This window comes from Sebastes fasciatus, chromosome 11 (assembly GCF_043250625.1).
Source record: "Sebastes fasciatus isolate fSebFas1 chromosome 11, fSebFas1.pri, whole genome shotgun sequence".
Classification (NCBI taxonomy): domain Eukaryota; kingdom Metazoa; phylum Chordata; class Actinopteri; order Perciformes; family Sebastidae; genus Sebastes; species Sebastes fasciatus.
Window position 1 is genome coordinate 12,420,748 of NC_133805.1, and position 13,725 is coordinate 12,434,472.

The following is a 13,725-nucleotide window of genomic DNA, read 5'->3' on the forward strand; positions in this document are numbered from 1 at the left end:
TAAAGTAGCTGCTTTGTACGCCAGTCTCATTGGAAACAAGAATGAGTAACATTTTCCACCCGGACGACTTACACTGTAGCACGCCGGCAAACCTGAAAACACAACTCACACATGCTGTAACAGCAGCTGTATGTCCTGACAGTAGTGGTTAATGAGACAGTAGTTTGAGTCACTATGTTCAGTAAGTAAGATGTCGGAGGCGTCAAACAGAGCAGATGTGTCAGAGAAACCTCCTCCTCCTCAGAACTGGATCCTTCATCATCCAACAGTGAGTGTTAGGACCAGGACCAGCACCAGGACCAGGACCAGGACCAGGACCAGGACCTCTGTGCTGCATTCATAGGTCTGATGCTAAATGCTGCTATCAATAACCAGAGTTTCTTCTTCTTGTTCTAGTACCAGCAGATGAAGAGTCTGGAGGTGGAGGACAGTGAACAAGTACACACAGCTTTCCTGGTCTACATGGATCTCTCTGAGGGTGAGTTTGAAGAAAGCCTCCACAGATATTAGAAAAGTTATGTTGTTATTCTTATTAAAAGGTATTGCATATAACAGATAAACAATGTATGAAGTTGTATAATTTAATTCCTTTTTGTATTAGTTTATATTTAATTTAATTATATTTACAATTTTATATATATATATATATATTTAAAATATTTATATATACACATATATATACAGTATATATATATAATATAATATATACTATTTATAATATAACAATCTATAATAATAATATTAAAATAGCTACCTAAAAAAACATCTTATTCTTATTAAAAAACAAAACATATAATATAAATGATATAAACTAAAATAATAAAATAAAAAAGCATATAAATAATGTATAATGTTGATTTTATAAGAGTTTAGCAGGAGTCATTACTTTATTTATCTGCTTGTTAGTGTGTCGTGCAGAGACGGGGTCATCTCTAACAGGATGATATCATTTATTTGTCACTTTATTATCACATTAATCAGTTATACCTTAACAAGGATTATTTGTGTTTACTGTAAATTGTATCTCCCACCATGTACAACTTCCAGAACACTTAACTTGTAGGCTTATATATATTTACTTCATTTTATTTTCATTTTTGTTTTCTTATTTTATTGTTGGTCATTATTGTTTCTAGCTGTTATTTCTATTTTATGTAAGTACGTTGAGAGAGCTGCATAAAACCGGAATCAAATTCAATGTACAGTATGTGTATACTTGGCAAAATAAACCTGATGAAATGCTGCTTCAACACTTAAAAGATAATGGTGATGATCAAGAAATGAGAAACTCAGGAATTTAATTTTAATAGAGTTTAATTTTATTGGTCTTATAACTTTCAGAGTTAAATTTGTCGAGGGCAATAAGTAATAGAATCAGCCTTTAATAACCAGAGGAGTAGTTTACAATGTACGACGGAGTATTAGGGCCACATTGAGGGAAAAAAAAAATCTGAGATTACAAGGATAAAGTCATAATATTACGAGAATAACGTCATAAGTTTACGAGAAAAGATTTGTAGTATTATGAGAATAAAGTCATAATATAATAAAGTAGTAATTTTACATGTTATTTTAGTGGGGAAATAGAGCAGCGTGCCGCCTGTGTGAAAATGAGGAAGGTGGAGCATCTTGTGAAGTCATACTTTAGTAGCTATAGGTTTCACAAATAACAAAATGCTTTAATCTTTTGACACATCAGCTCCACATTATCCTCAGTATCAGGACCTTATTGTGCAAGAAACTGCGTTTATTCCGAAGAAAGAACCACACGGACCTGGGACAAATTACCTCTTTTGTGGGGGAGGAAATTACTAAATTATGACTTTATTCTCATTAAATTACGACTTTATTCTCAAAACCACTGATTTTTTCCCCTCAATGTGGCCCTTATACTCCGTCGTACAACGGAGATGAAATTTGCTGTATGAATTATAAAAGTGTCATCTAATATCTACTCCCTCAAATTCAAATCACAAAATCAACACAAGTGAAGTGTTTTAAAGATAAAGGATTAACTACAGCCCAATTTACTGACGTAATGAAAATGTAAATTTTTGACAATTCTTGACGAGCTATTCTTTTTTCTGTTTTCCATCAGTGCACACCATTCTGACTTAACAGTGCACAAAGCAAACTATATGAATCTGTAATCCTCTAATTTGTGTCTAGCCGGCCAGAGAAAAACAGGAAATGGTGAATTATTTAGTAGCGACAGAGAACAGAAGTCTGTCTTGTAAACAAAGTCCTACATCCTTGTAATAATCTTTGAAGGACCGTCTTCAGTTAGCCGTAGACTCAGTTAGGCCACCTCTTTGTTGCTCTACACTGTGTTCCTCTGTGTTCTCTGCAGTGCGTCAGTGGAAAGAGGTGTCCTGTGTCAAGAGTCCTGAGCTGCAGGTGGTTTTGCTGGAAGGGAGGGAGAAGGAAGGAGCACCCGTCCAGACGATCCTCCCGCTGCCTGCTCACCGATCTCTGAGCCACAAAAGGTGATGAGACACTGGAGATTAGGGCTGCACCATTATTCATAGATTTTAGGGACAAAATATTTTGATTGCAATTTCACATTTTAAATAAACAGAGCGCTGCTTTCACTTCCATGTTGGATGTATGAGACGGCTGGAAATTGTCTGACTTTGGTCAACAGCTGATTGACGCTGCATCTCTAGCTGTTTTTTTAGGAAGCGCTTGATTTATGCATCAGAGTTTTCTATGAGCGGAGTATTTTAAACGGCATTATCGCAGTCTATCATGTTCATATAATTGTGGGAAGCCAAAATCGTGATTAATATTCAATTAATTGTGCAGCCCTACTGGAGATTACTCCCTCCTCCTTTTGGTTTAAAGACTTTTACTCTCACAAGTTGTCTTCCCAGACTCACAGCTTCCTCCTCTCTGCCGTGCAGCATACGTCACGTGCTGGACAGAGGCTTTCCCATGCTGCTGTGTGCTGTAGCTTCTGACTCCACCCTGGTCTACCAGAGGATGACTGATGGGTTGGTGACGCCGGACCCTCCCGCTGGCTCCTTCCAGGATTTGGGACGCCGGCAGCACCGGAAGAGACGGCAGAAGCACTGACCAGCCGGAGAGAGAAGACACCTTGGTGTTGTCGGTGAGACATAGAAGAGCAGAACGAGACGGGCAGGCGGTCGGTTGGTCTGTCTGTCTTTGTGAGCTGCTCCTGAAAAAAGTCAAAGGTGTACTGAGAACATGGCAGCAGGTGAAACTGTTTGGCTGCAGCTCTGTTTCCTCATACCTGCCATGTTTGAGAGATCTGTTGACTCTGTACTTCCTCAATGCTATCAGGGATGTGTTCACACAACCCCACACTTTACAGTTTGTGGTTATTGCCTTCCTCAAATCCTTCGAGCGTGACCTGATGAGTTGGATCGCGAGGCATCCACAGAACATTTTGTGAAACATTACAACTAGAGTCGACCGTTTTTTTTAGGCTGACACAGACGATATAATTTGATGATTGTGACACAAACTTTACATTTATGAGGCATTTTTTTCCTTAGAATTTGGTTATTTCCTTAAAAACAAAAGTACCTTATTTTGAAAGGACCATTGACTGATGTGAAAAACAGAAATTGGCGGTATCTACAGCGAACGGCAGCACTGGACACCGCACTGGGCTACCTCCAGGGGTCTGAAAAGTGAAGCCAATGCTGAAGTGCCTTAAACTTGCATTCTTTCTAACAGCCAGCAGGGGGCGACTCCTCTGGTTGCAGAAAGAAGCCTGATTGTATAGAAGTCTATGAGAAAATGAGCCTACTTCTCACTTGATTTATTACCTCAGTAAACATTGTAAACATGAGTTTATGGTCTCAATCGCTAGTTTCAAGTCTTCTTCAATACTGCATGATGTTCATTTAGTAAATTATGGTCCCATTTAGAGTCAGATAGACCATAAAGCAGGGGATGCTTTAGGGAGGGGCTACCTTGTGATTGACAGGTCGCTACCACGGCGTTGTCCGGTCTGGGAGTTGTCCGTGTTTTTGTCTTACAACTTTAACCCTTTCACAGTGTGTTTCCAGTTCGTGAAAGTTAATTTGAACCTTTTTGGTCGCCTCAAAATGTCTTATTCAGCGTTCGGTTGAACTTACACCCTCTTGTGTCACTTCTGGCTGCAAAGAACCAAGAATGCGACGGCCAAAATGCCGAACTCGAGGCTTCGAAACGTCAGTCCACAAACCAATGAGTGACGTCACGGGGATTACGTCCACGTCTTATATACAGTCTATGGGCCACCGGAAAAGTAAATAAAGCTAACGGAGAGAGTTTAATTTAAGTTTGCTCCAGTCGAGAGTGGCAACAAGATACGTTTAATGAATTCATGTGTTTTCAAGGAGTTTATTTTAATGTGTTAGGTTAGCTAACGCTGGTTAAGTAATGTAACAATCACAGAGTTGCAATTTAATTTACTGCTTGTGTTGGTTTATTTTTCTGTTTAGCTCTTACTATCGTGCTACAGTGACTTACCTACTGACCGTACTGAGTGGGACATTTTGCACTTAATAAACTTATCGGTGCTCTCTGGTGGACAAACTAGCTAATGTTGACACTGTTTCTAAATGACCGTTGTCATATCTTTAGTATTTCAGTACTTAAATTTCTTGTTACTCAATATTAATATCTTTATGAGCTAAAATTGCCTGATAATATCAGCCGTATCAGTATATCAGTTGGGCTGTAATTCCTAATGGCATTGAGCTGTCCATTAATACTCTTATCACCCAATTTAGGTGTTTTCAGTTCAGTGTGTTATGGTGATACAAGTTTGTATGATCTGGTTTGTTAACATATTAATAGGGTATTAATTTGAATCATACCAAAACTGTCTGAGCTACAATGAGTATATATTGTTGACAAAATGATTCAGGTTCTGTTGGCTTTTCTTTTAAAGTAACACACTCTTGTCAGCCGTGTGGATAAGTTACTGAAAACACGTTTTTATTTTTCTAAAAAAACAAAAGTTCAACATAGAAACTGAACACAACAACATAACACTGGTGAGCGAAATACATAATCAGACTCGTATGTGACGTAGCAGTGTCCACCCTGTAGGTTCAACACGGGACATATACTGAAGCAGGAGGGACATCAGTGACCCCGCTGTGTGAGTGCATGAGTGTCTTCTTTAATGGTGCAGCAGTGTCTTAATGAGAGGAAGGACTTGACTACATGAGACAAAGATTACAACACTTCAACCCTGAGCCTTATTCAACATAAATACTCTACATCATAGCAGAAACAGACATGGACAGACGGACACACTGTACTGGCCAACGTACTGTAGAAAAGAGGTTCATACTGTGTCTTGGAATGCAGGAAGTGTCCGACCTGTTGACCTTTCAGGGATTCAAAGATGAAATGATGCAGATAGACATTATTTTCACTCTTTGAGTGTCCTCGAGAGCTCAGGTTGCTTCTGCTGTACATTTATATGTGCAACAGTCTGAATGTTTCAAATGTCTATAAGGAGGTCGCAGCTATCCAAGAAAGAAAAGCAAGTGTATCGTACAATCCCAAGCTCTCTGTCATCCTGTAATGGCTTCATTAAGGAAGTAAAACCCTTAAAAACTTAAAAATACTAAACCATCTTTGATTTCGGTGGTCCTTTCTCTCTTGGTTGATATATGAGCAGGAACTAAGGTTGTGAGCAGGAGGGCAAGAAGGTGCTTGATTCAAGTCAGTAATCCATTTTCTCAGGCGTGTTCATACAAGGGACAGTCCCCCCCCACACACATGGTAACACATGGTACGGTCCATCCGTAACACTGCGATGACGGTTCTTTCATATTGGGACCGACGGATACACGACCACGGTGCTATGTCATATCGTCCACCTCCGAGCAGTAGTCCTGGCCCTGTAAACACAATAGAGATGTTACTGTACACTTTTAGTCTTATTTGATGTTTGATGGTATGTATTTAATATTCCTAAGACTTAGCCAGATTAAATTAATATCGCTATATATATATATATATTATATATATATATATATATATATATTATATATATTATATATATATATATATATATATATATATTATATATATATATAATATATATTATATATATATATATATATATATATATATATATAATATATATTATATATATATATATATATATATATATAAATAATGCTATTCAAAAACCCAAGTAAAATATTCAAACTAACAACAAATGAAATGAACTGTGATGCTTTTACATTCTCAGATTCTCCAAATGCGTAAAACAAAACCTTCAGTAAGTAATTTTGCTATAAAAAAATATGATCATATCGTTACAATACTGTGACATGAAAGTTGATATTTTGCAGCACAGCAGAAGAAACAAACAGTATATTTCAGAATGAAACCCTAAGGAACAAATCATATTTAGCTTTGATTATTTTACGTTATGAAAGGGAGGACATTAAATTACACAGAATTACAAAAGACTTATTTCCATCGTGGTCTTTGTTGTAAAGATCAAGACCTTGTTCCTACGCTCACCGCGTCGCACAGATGTTGAACAATCATACAGGAATACCTTCATTGTGTAAGAGGTCAATTACTGACCATTAGTAGCCTCAAACAGCAAAATGCAGCTACAAGACATGTTATCCCCTAAAACTGAATGCTAAACATGTTCTCTAGGAGTTACTGAAAGGCTTTAGGCAGAGACAAAAGCAGAAAGGATAAGGCTGTTATTATATATTTAACAAATCCCATTAAAAGACGAACCAACAATGAGTCTGTTGTTCAATACTTCCCTACCCTGTCCGTGGCACCCAGCCCCACGCAAGTTTGATTAACACGTCAGCATAAATTTTCGATAAACTGATGTAAATATTGGGGTAATTTGGCAGCAATTCCAAAGAAATTTAAAATAGGTTACTTGCTAATAATCACCTAATTATCATGAAATGTGCAGACCTCTAAAATAAAGTATTACCTAAGTTTGTTCTTTCTGAACAAGTTAAAAAAAGAATATATTTTTAAAAACGGACTAACGGTCCCTAAACAGCTGGCCCACTGTTGTTTTTAAGCAAACAATGCTAAAACAGGAGTAAACAGTGCATTTGTTGGGGTTATTTTTAGCAGAGGATAAATACACATCTGGTGTGCTAGTGGGTATTTCTGGCAGCAGGACGGTGCCTGAGCTCAATGTAATGTAGGAACATCATGTCACCCAGTGCAGCAGCGTTGATGTGTTTTAATAGTTTATAGACAACAATAGAGCTTAATGTCACATAGGAAGAAGATATATAGTCCTCCTCGGCTGAGCTGTAACGTTAGCTGGCTCGGTGGTGCTCGGCGTGCGAGCAGTATTTAGTATAAATGAGTGCTTCCTTTTGCGTGGGGATACGGTTGGCAGGTGTAGTTCAGTGGGAAGAAAATAGTTCCTACATGAAACTGCTCACAACAAGGTCTGTGGATCACCTTGAGAAATCGGGTCATGGTCTCTGCAAAGAACCATTGCTGTTGAGTTTTTCAAATGTATTTTTTGTAGCTTTGAGCACCACAAGCCGAATGCCATCAGGATCCTTTATACTCGAGAGAAGACAGACGTCTCTACGGCCGACATCTCCAATACTCTGCACCTCACACTAAAACAACCTAGATTGTTAAATAGCACTACTGGTCACAACTGTCCCTTTAACTGCCCCTTTATGCCATAAAACAATACAACTCATAAAGAGGCGCTGTTAAACCACTAAACCACTCCTCTCTTTGACCAGATGTAGTCCCGCTGCAGCACTCAGTGAAACATGTTTTCACTACTTTAAATAACCACAACAGTGGAAGCACAGGACATGACAGATTGAGGCTTCTTTTTTTTTTTAGGTATGTCATCTGCTGTGTCCTCACTTGCTACAGCTTTGCTGCAGTGATGGGATTAACCTCCATTATGTCATTTAGCAGGGGCTTTTTGCAAAATACATAGAAACAAAAACTGATGCTTCAGTGACGGGTCGTCATTCCTTACCTTTGCAATTTTCTCATCCAACATCCTGAAGAATTCTTGTTGACTCTCTGACGAGTGGATGCTCCTGCAAAGGAAAAACGGTACCGCAGGTTAAAGTCTTGCAGCATAACTTGACGGTTAACATGACGAAGAGCTTAGATGTTGACAAAACAGGAAAAACACACTTACTAATACACAACATATAAATACATGTTTTAAGAGGACCTATTATTCTCATTTTCAGGTGCATACTTTGGTATTTTGGGATTCTACTAGAACATGTTTACATGCTTTAATGTTCAAAAAAGGCTTTACTTTTCTCATGACGGCTGTGCTGCAGCACCTCTTTTCACCCTCTGTCTGAAACGCTCTGTTTGACCTCCTGACCCCCCCCCTCCCTTCCCGAAAATCCCAGTCTGCTCTGATTGGTCAGCTGACCCACTCTGTTGTGATTGGTCAATCGAACCAAACTCTTCCAGCTCCGCTCCAGCTCCGCTCTAACTTGTTTTGTTTGAGGGCGTGCCAAACTAGCTGCTAGGCAGGTATTATGCAAATGTGTCACTTGGTGACATCACCACGTTACGGAAGAAAATCCAGGACTTCAAGCAAGGCGTTTCAGGCAGTTCAGGAGCAGCGTTTCTGTGGGGGAGAGTAACTCCCTTTGGGCTTTGTAACTTTGCAGACCTTTTACATGAACAAAAAACTATATAACACACTAAAGGAAAGGGGAAAAGCATAATAGGTCCTCTTTAATGATATTGTAGTGGCATCATCAGTCAATGACACTTACAGAATCTTTCCATTGCCGTTTGACCCTGTTTCATCCATGTGTTGGCCTTTACCAAGGAGAGCACTTTTCTCCTGCAGGACATCCAAGCAAGCACATATACAGAATATAAACACACAATTAACTTGTAATCATGATATTTTAAACATAACTGTTTATATTAACCAATTAATTTTGGTTATTAAAAATATTTACAAGACAAATGTGTAGTATAAATAGAAACATATTCAGGTTTTCCTCATTGATATGCAGATGTATGCAGCACAGAGCTCCAAAATCTGATCAAACGTGTCTGAATATGAAGTTTACGTCATGGTTCATTTTGATTACAAATTGACTATTTTTGCATATCAACAGAAGCCATCATAATATACAGTAAATCTCCTGTTATAGACATTAAATAGAGTAGAATAGAGTCACGTACTGTGCTGTCCTGGCCGTCCACGCCTCCCTCTTCTCCACCGATGTACTTGACTTTCTCCACTCCTTTCATCTTGTACTCGTCTGTGACAGAGTGGGAGACAGAAAGGCAGAGAGGAGCACATCGCCTCTTATTAATACACGACAGCAGAGGACGACCCACTCGCAGCACGATCCTCCGGGTTAATAGTTCTCACAGTTCAGTACTTGGCAAAGTAATTATGTGCTTGAGTTCTCACGCTCGCAGACTAAATCCTCTCTTAACAATGGCTGGCAAGCTGCAAACACATGAGCTGTCAGCCTGGTTCTGCATTTTCCTCTGCTGCCTCTCCATCTTTTCTCTCACACATGCATAACCCCCAGTTTCTCCAGCGTGAGAATTAGTAACTTTAACATAATTGTTAAACAAATCTTGGGCTCTGAGGCACAACATTTCATAGACCAAACAATTAGCAAAACGTTACTTCCACATTAATAGATAGTGAAATTAAAGGTACAGGGTGTAGGATTTAGTGGCATCTAGTGGTGTGGTTACAGATTGCAACCAACTGAGTAGTGTTTCACGCAGTTTCACCAGCTGGTCAGAGAACGACGGTGGCCTTCAGGTAACATAAAAACGTGAAAGGCTCTCTCTGGAGCCAGTGTTTGGTTTGTCTGTTCTGGGCTACTGTAGAAACATGGTTGAGCAACATGGCGGACTCTGTGAAGAGGACCCGCTCCCTATGTAGATATGAAGGTCTCATTCTAAGCTAACAAAAACACGATTCTTAGTTTCAGGTGATTATACACTAATGAAAACATAGTTGTGAATATTATATTATATTTCTGCCGATTGATCCTCCGAAATGTTACACACTGTTCCTTTAATGTTAGTTGCAGCCCTAGATGAGATTGGTGGTTTAAAAATGACTGTAGCACCTTATATACAGTAGCTCAAAACTATTACCGTTTCATGCACACCTGCCTTTAATAAATCACTAATTATCAGTTCCATCGTTCTCAGAGAGCATCAGGCTCACCATTCAGTACTCAAACCATTTTTAAAACTCTTGAAATATTTCACTCAAAGTGTGTCATCATGGGGTCAGGGTGCATGTCTATATGCTACCTAGCTGACATATTTATTTATTTATTTAAAATGTGAAATGTGTACAGTAAACAGACTGACCAGAGAGGAGGTCCCCGTTGCTGTAGGCTTTGTTCTGGCCCTCCTCACCGTTGGGCACGGCAGACACCTGCTTTGCAGAGGTGCAGCCCATCTCCTCCTCCTCAGCTGCTCTCCTCCTCACCCCTGAGCATTACAGGCACACCTGGAGGGGGGCAGGTATACAAGGAAGTGACAAATGGTTAGATATGTGTTGATCAAGACTTCACAAACTTATACTAAAAGTAGGGATGAACCGATACCGGATCGGATATCAGGCCGATAATGACTCAAATAGCGGATATCGGTGACAATATCGGATCTGTATCAGATATTGGTAATTACCTTTTTAAGTTTGGACCATTGCATTAAAAACATTTATTCCTGAATTGTAATTCCTGTTAATTTTGAGGATTGTTTTAGCAATTTGCTGACGTACGATTTATACCCAGCGACAACATAGTCGGGGGTATAGATAGCGCTCCACTTGTCCGTCCTTCCGCGTGTCACACTTTTGTTTCCGGAGCAGAACTCGGAAACTATTTAACTTAGGAACGTATCGAGGCTTGTATCGTTTTAGTCAACGTCTAGACGTCATTGAAGATGCCCGAAGCCGAAATACAGTTGAGAACTTGTTATTCCTGAATAAAAACGAATAATGTCTCCCAGCTATCATTTTCCTTTCGTTACACAAGCACATTCACTGCCCTGTGCCCGGTTAAACCACTGCCACATATCTGGAATATTTGTACCCGTTTTACACTATTTGACCGATGGGTGGTTTCGTGTGCATATGAAGCCCAAATGAACCCTTTTGCGAACCAATTTGCTGGGGAGCTTCAGTGCTTCATGAAGCTTCATCTCGCCATCACTACAAATAAAAAGCTAGATTGGGCTCAATAAAATAATTCCATTAGTCCAAAAAGGGCAAAACCTTTGACCCTACTTTAGTAGGGGTCAAGCAGTGAGCGGGGGTATGTGAGCCATGCTCACTTTTTTCTTGTTTATAAAAGTTTAAATGTGTCTTTAAGTGAATCGTTATTTATTATTTTAATAACAAATAACAATTTGCTAAATTTGTATATATGTATTTAATTGTTACATTTTGTTTTACAAAGTTAGGAAAGTGATGTTTAAGTCAAGCCTGATGTTGCCTTACACTTAAGAGAATGATCCCAGTCACTTCCACACAGTGAGACATACAGTTTATTAATTAAACACCGGTATCGGATCGGTTATTCAGTATTGGCTGATGGCCCAAGCCCAGGTATCGCTATCGGGACTGAAAAAGTCAGATCGGTGCATTGAGACCAAAGACCCCCAGAGCAGAAAGGTTAAGTCAGGTCACAGACAGGCCTCTTGATTAAGGTTGTGTCTCTGGGGAAATCATCTGAGGAGCTTCTATTTAGAGACATCCAGTGGAGTGTTTGGTCCCTGTAATTATCATTACCAAAAGGGCTCATCTCTAAAAAGAAATTAAGGTAACTAGTCTTCATTTGGCAGAGGGATGACTCCAAAGTGGGAATCACTAATTTTATCATAATCAATTAGTCATGAAAGGCGCCCCACCCTAGAATTAAAACATCCCGATCTATTCTGGTAAAAGACGGTAGAGTAGTCTAGTCTAGCCGGTCTGGAGAAAACACCAATCAGAGGAACGTGCGCACGGCGCTGCCAGCTGCACCGCAACAATAAGGCCTTTCAAGCTGTTCGGATGCCACTGTGCCAAGCCGCCGCCGACGGGTCATTTCTATTAGTGGATGGGGGGGGTTTTCTTTTCTGTGTGCGCTCAGAGGATTAAACTGTGGCCGCGCACAAGTGCTCCCATCTCCGACATAAAACCTGCAGCAATATGGCTAACATGTCTGTGTGTTTGACCTAATAGTGTTGTGCATTATGCAGTGATTGATCCCCATATGGTTGACCGTCCAGCTGCAGAATCTCCCCATCCACTCACTATTACATTGATGTATATATAGGTAAAAGCTGCAGCCTATAAAAGGTGCATTACTGGACTATCTTGCAAATTCTAGGCAACAATAGAGGTGAAAAGAAAATGCATTCCCTTTAAGATGTTAAATTTCACCCATCCGTCTAATTTCTCAACCATTAGGTTACCTTAAACAAATAATAACAGAAGAAGGTGCAAAAAGAGAGCAGCCATTCTGCAGCCAGCAGGAAACACCGAGATGATATCTCACATTATAAACGGAACCATGTAAACAAACATAGTAGAACAGCAATGGGGCAAGATTACCTGTCTGGGTTGTCCATGGTTCCTCTGGTTTTGAGTTCAGAGAGGCTTCAGGACCCCAGACCGCATCTGCACCTCTCGGCTATAAGCAGCAGTCATCAGCAGTCAGTCCGTCTGCCAGCTGTCTGGTCGGAGCTCATGGCCTGATACTGTTAAAGTCATACAAAAATAATAGCTAAATGGATTAGACAAATAAAAGAAGCGAGTCAAATTATTTTTTTAAGCGCAAAACACACAAAAAAAACTCAATTTCCATACGATCTTTAGGACGCATCCTACCCCCCCTTTATCTTTTATGCGATGGAAATTTGCAACTGCGACGTTGCATTTCATCAGTTGCCACTCGGACCTAATTCACCGGCGCACCAAACTAGTGATGGGAATTTAGGCTCTTTTTAGTGAGCCAGATCATTTGGCTCAGCTCACCAAGAAGAAGAGCCGGCTCTTTCGGCTCCCAAACGGCTCATTGTTTTTACCACTTCTGCCTTTTATAATTCAGCCACATTTAGCGCTGATTTGACCTATGATTAGTATGTGTGCACATATAAATTATTCAATATAATTATACTAAACCTTATTTATTTTTTTAATATATATTTTTAACCTTTATTTAACCAGGTTAGTCCCATTGAGATTAAGAACCTCTTTTCCAAGGGAGACCTAACCAAGACGGTCAGCAGCAAGAACACAAAGTTGCAGACACAGACACAAATAGAGACAAAATACAATTCACAAACACTAAAAGCAATAAAATTTGCATTAAAAGAGAACTATCTAAAGACAAATGGGGGGACAAAAAGGAACTTTTCTGGGTGTCAGCTGTACAACAAGGGGGCTAAAAACATTGGCATGCCATAGAGTCTGCTTCTGAAGCCTTCATTTTAGATTTAAAAATGTTTAATGATACCAGCTCCTTGATTTTTAGTTTCCGACTGTCACCCATCTTTTCTGCTATTCGCGCACCACACTCCTCTCTCTTTCTCTCCTGCTCTGTACCTGTAGACCGTCAGCGCACCGCGCACCCCCACCCCTCCCTGCTTGATGGTATGATCCTTGTCTGTCATCCCCTGATTGGTCGCACGGACGTCATTAACACAACATTTAGTCACAGTCAGTGCATGGAGTGCCCGTGGCGCAGAGAAGATCATTCTGCCTTGAAT

General features: G+C 39.8%; 2 protein-coding genes across 4 annotated transcripts; one reads left to right on the forward strand and one right to left on the reverse strand.

Annotated features, from left to right (window-relative positions):
- The first annotated feature begins 36 nt into the window (after positions 1 to 36).
- tsen15 (TSEN15 tRNA splicing endonuclease subunit) lies at positions 37 to 4,551 on the forward strand. Of its 2 annotated transcripts, none has more exons than XM_074650712.1 (4): positions 37 to 268; positions 397 to 478; positions 2,351 to 2,486; positions 2,874 to 4,551. In XM_074650712.1, exons 1-4 carry the CDS (start codon positions 191 to 193, stop codon positions 3,073 to 3,075), a joined length of 498 nt encoding a protein of 165 aa, XP_074506813.1. In that variant the 5' UTR covers positions 37 to 190; the 3' UTR covers positions 3,076 to 4,551. The 2 variants fall into 2 exon arrangements, with proteins under 2 accessions (XP_074506813.1, XP_074506814.1); XM_074650713.1 differs by having other exon boundaries at positions 45 to 268; positions 2,904 to 4,551.
- A 381-nt stretch (positions 4,552 to 4,932) lies between these two features.
- Positions 4,933 to 12,907, reverse strand: LOC141776878 (uncharacterized protein C1orf21 homolog). 2 transcript variants are annotated; one of them, XM_074650715.1, is made up of 7 exons: positions 12,824 to 12,903; positions 12,569 to 12,714; positions 10,336 to 10,477; positions 9,172 to 9,251; positions 8,751 to 8,821; positions 7,982 to 8,045; positions 4,933 to 5,870 (listed from the first exon to the last, which is right to left on the reverse strand). In XM_074650715.1, exons 3-7 carry the CDS (start codon positions 10,424 to 10,426, stop codon positions 5,832 to 5,834), a joined length of 345 nt encoding a protein of 114 aa, XP_074506816.1. In that variant the 5' UTR covers positions 10,427 to 10,477; positions 12,569 to 12,714; positions 12,824 to 12,903; the 3' UTR covers positions 4,933 to 5,831. The 2 variants fall into 2 exon arrangements, with proteins under 2 accessions (XP_074506816.1, XP_074506815.1); XM_074650714.1 differs by having other exon boundaries at positions 12,569 to 12,907.
- Between the last annotated feature and the right edge of the window lie 818 nt (positions 12,908 to 13,725).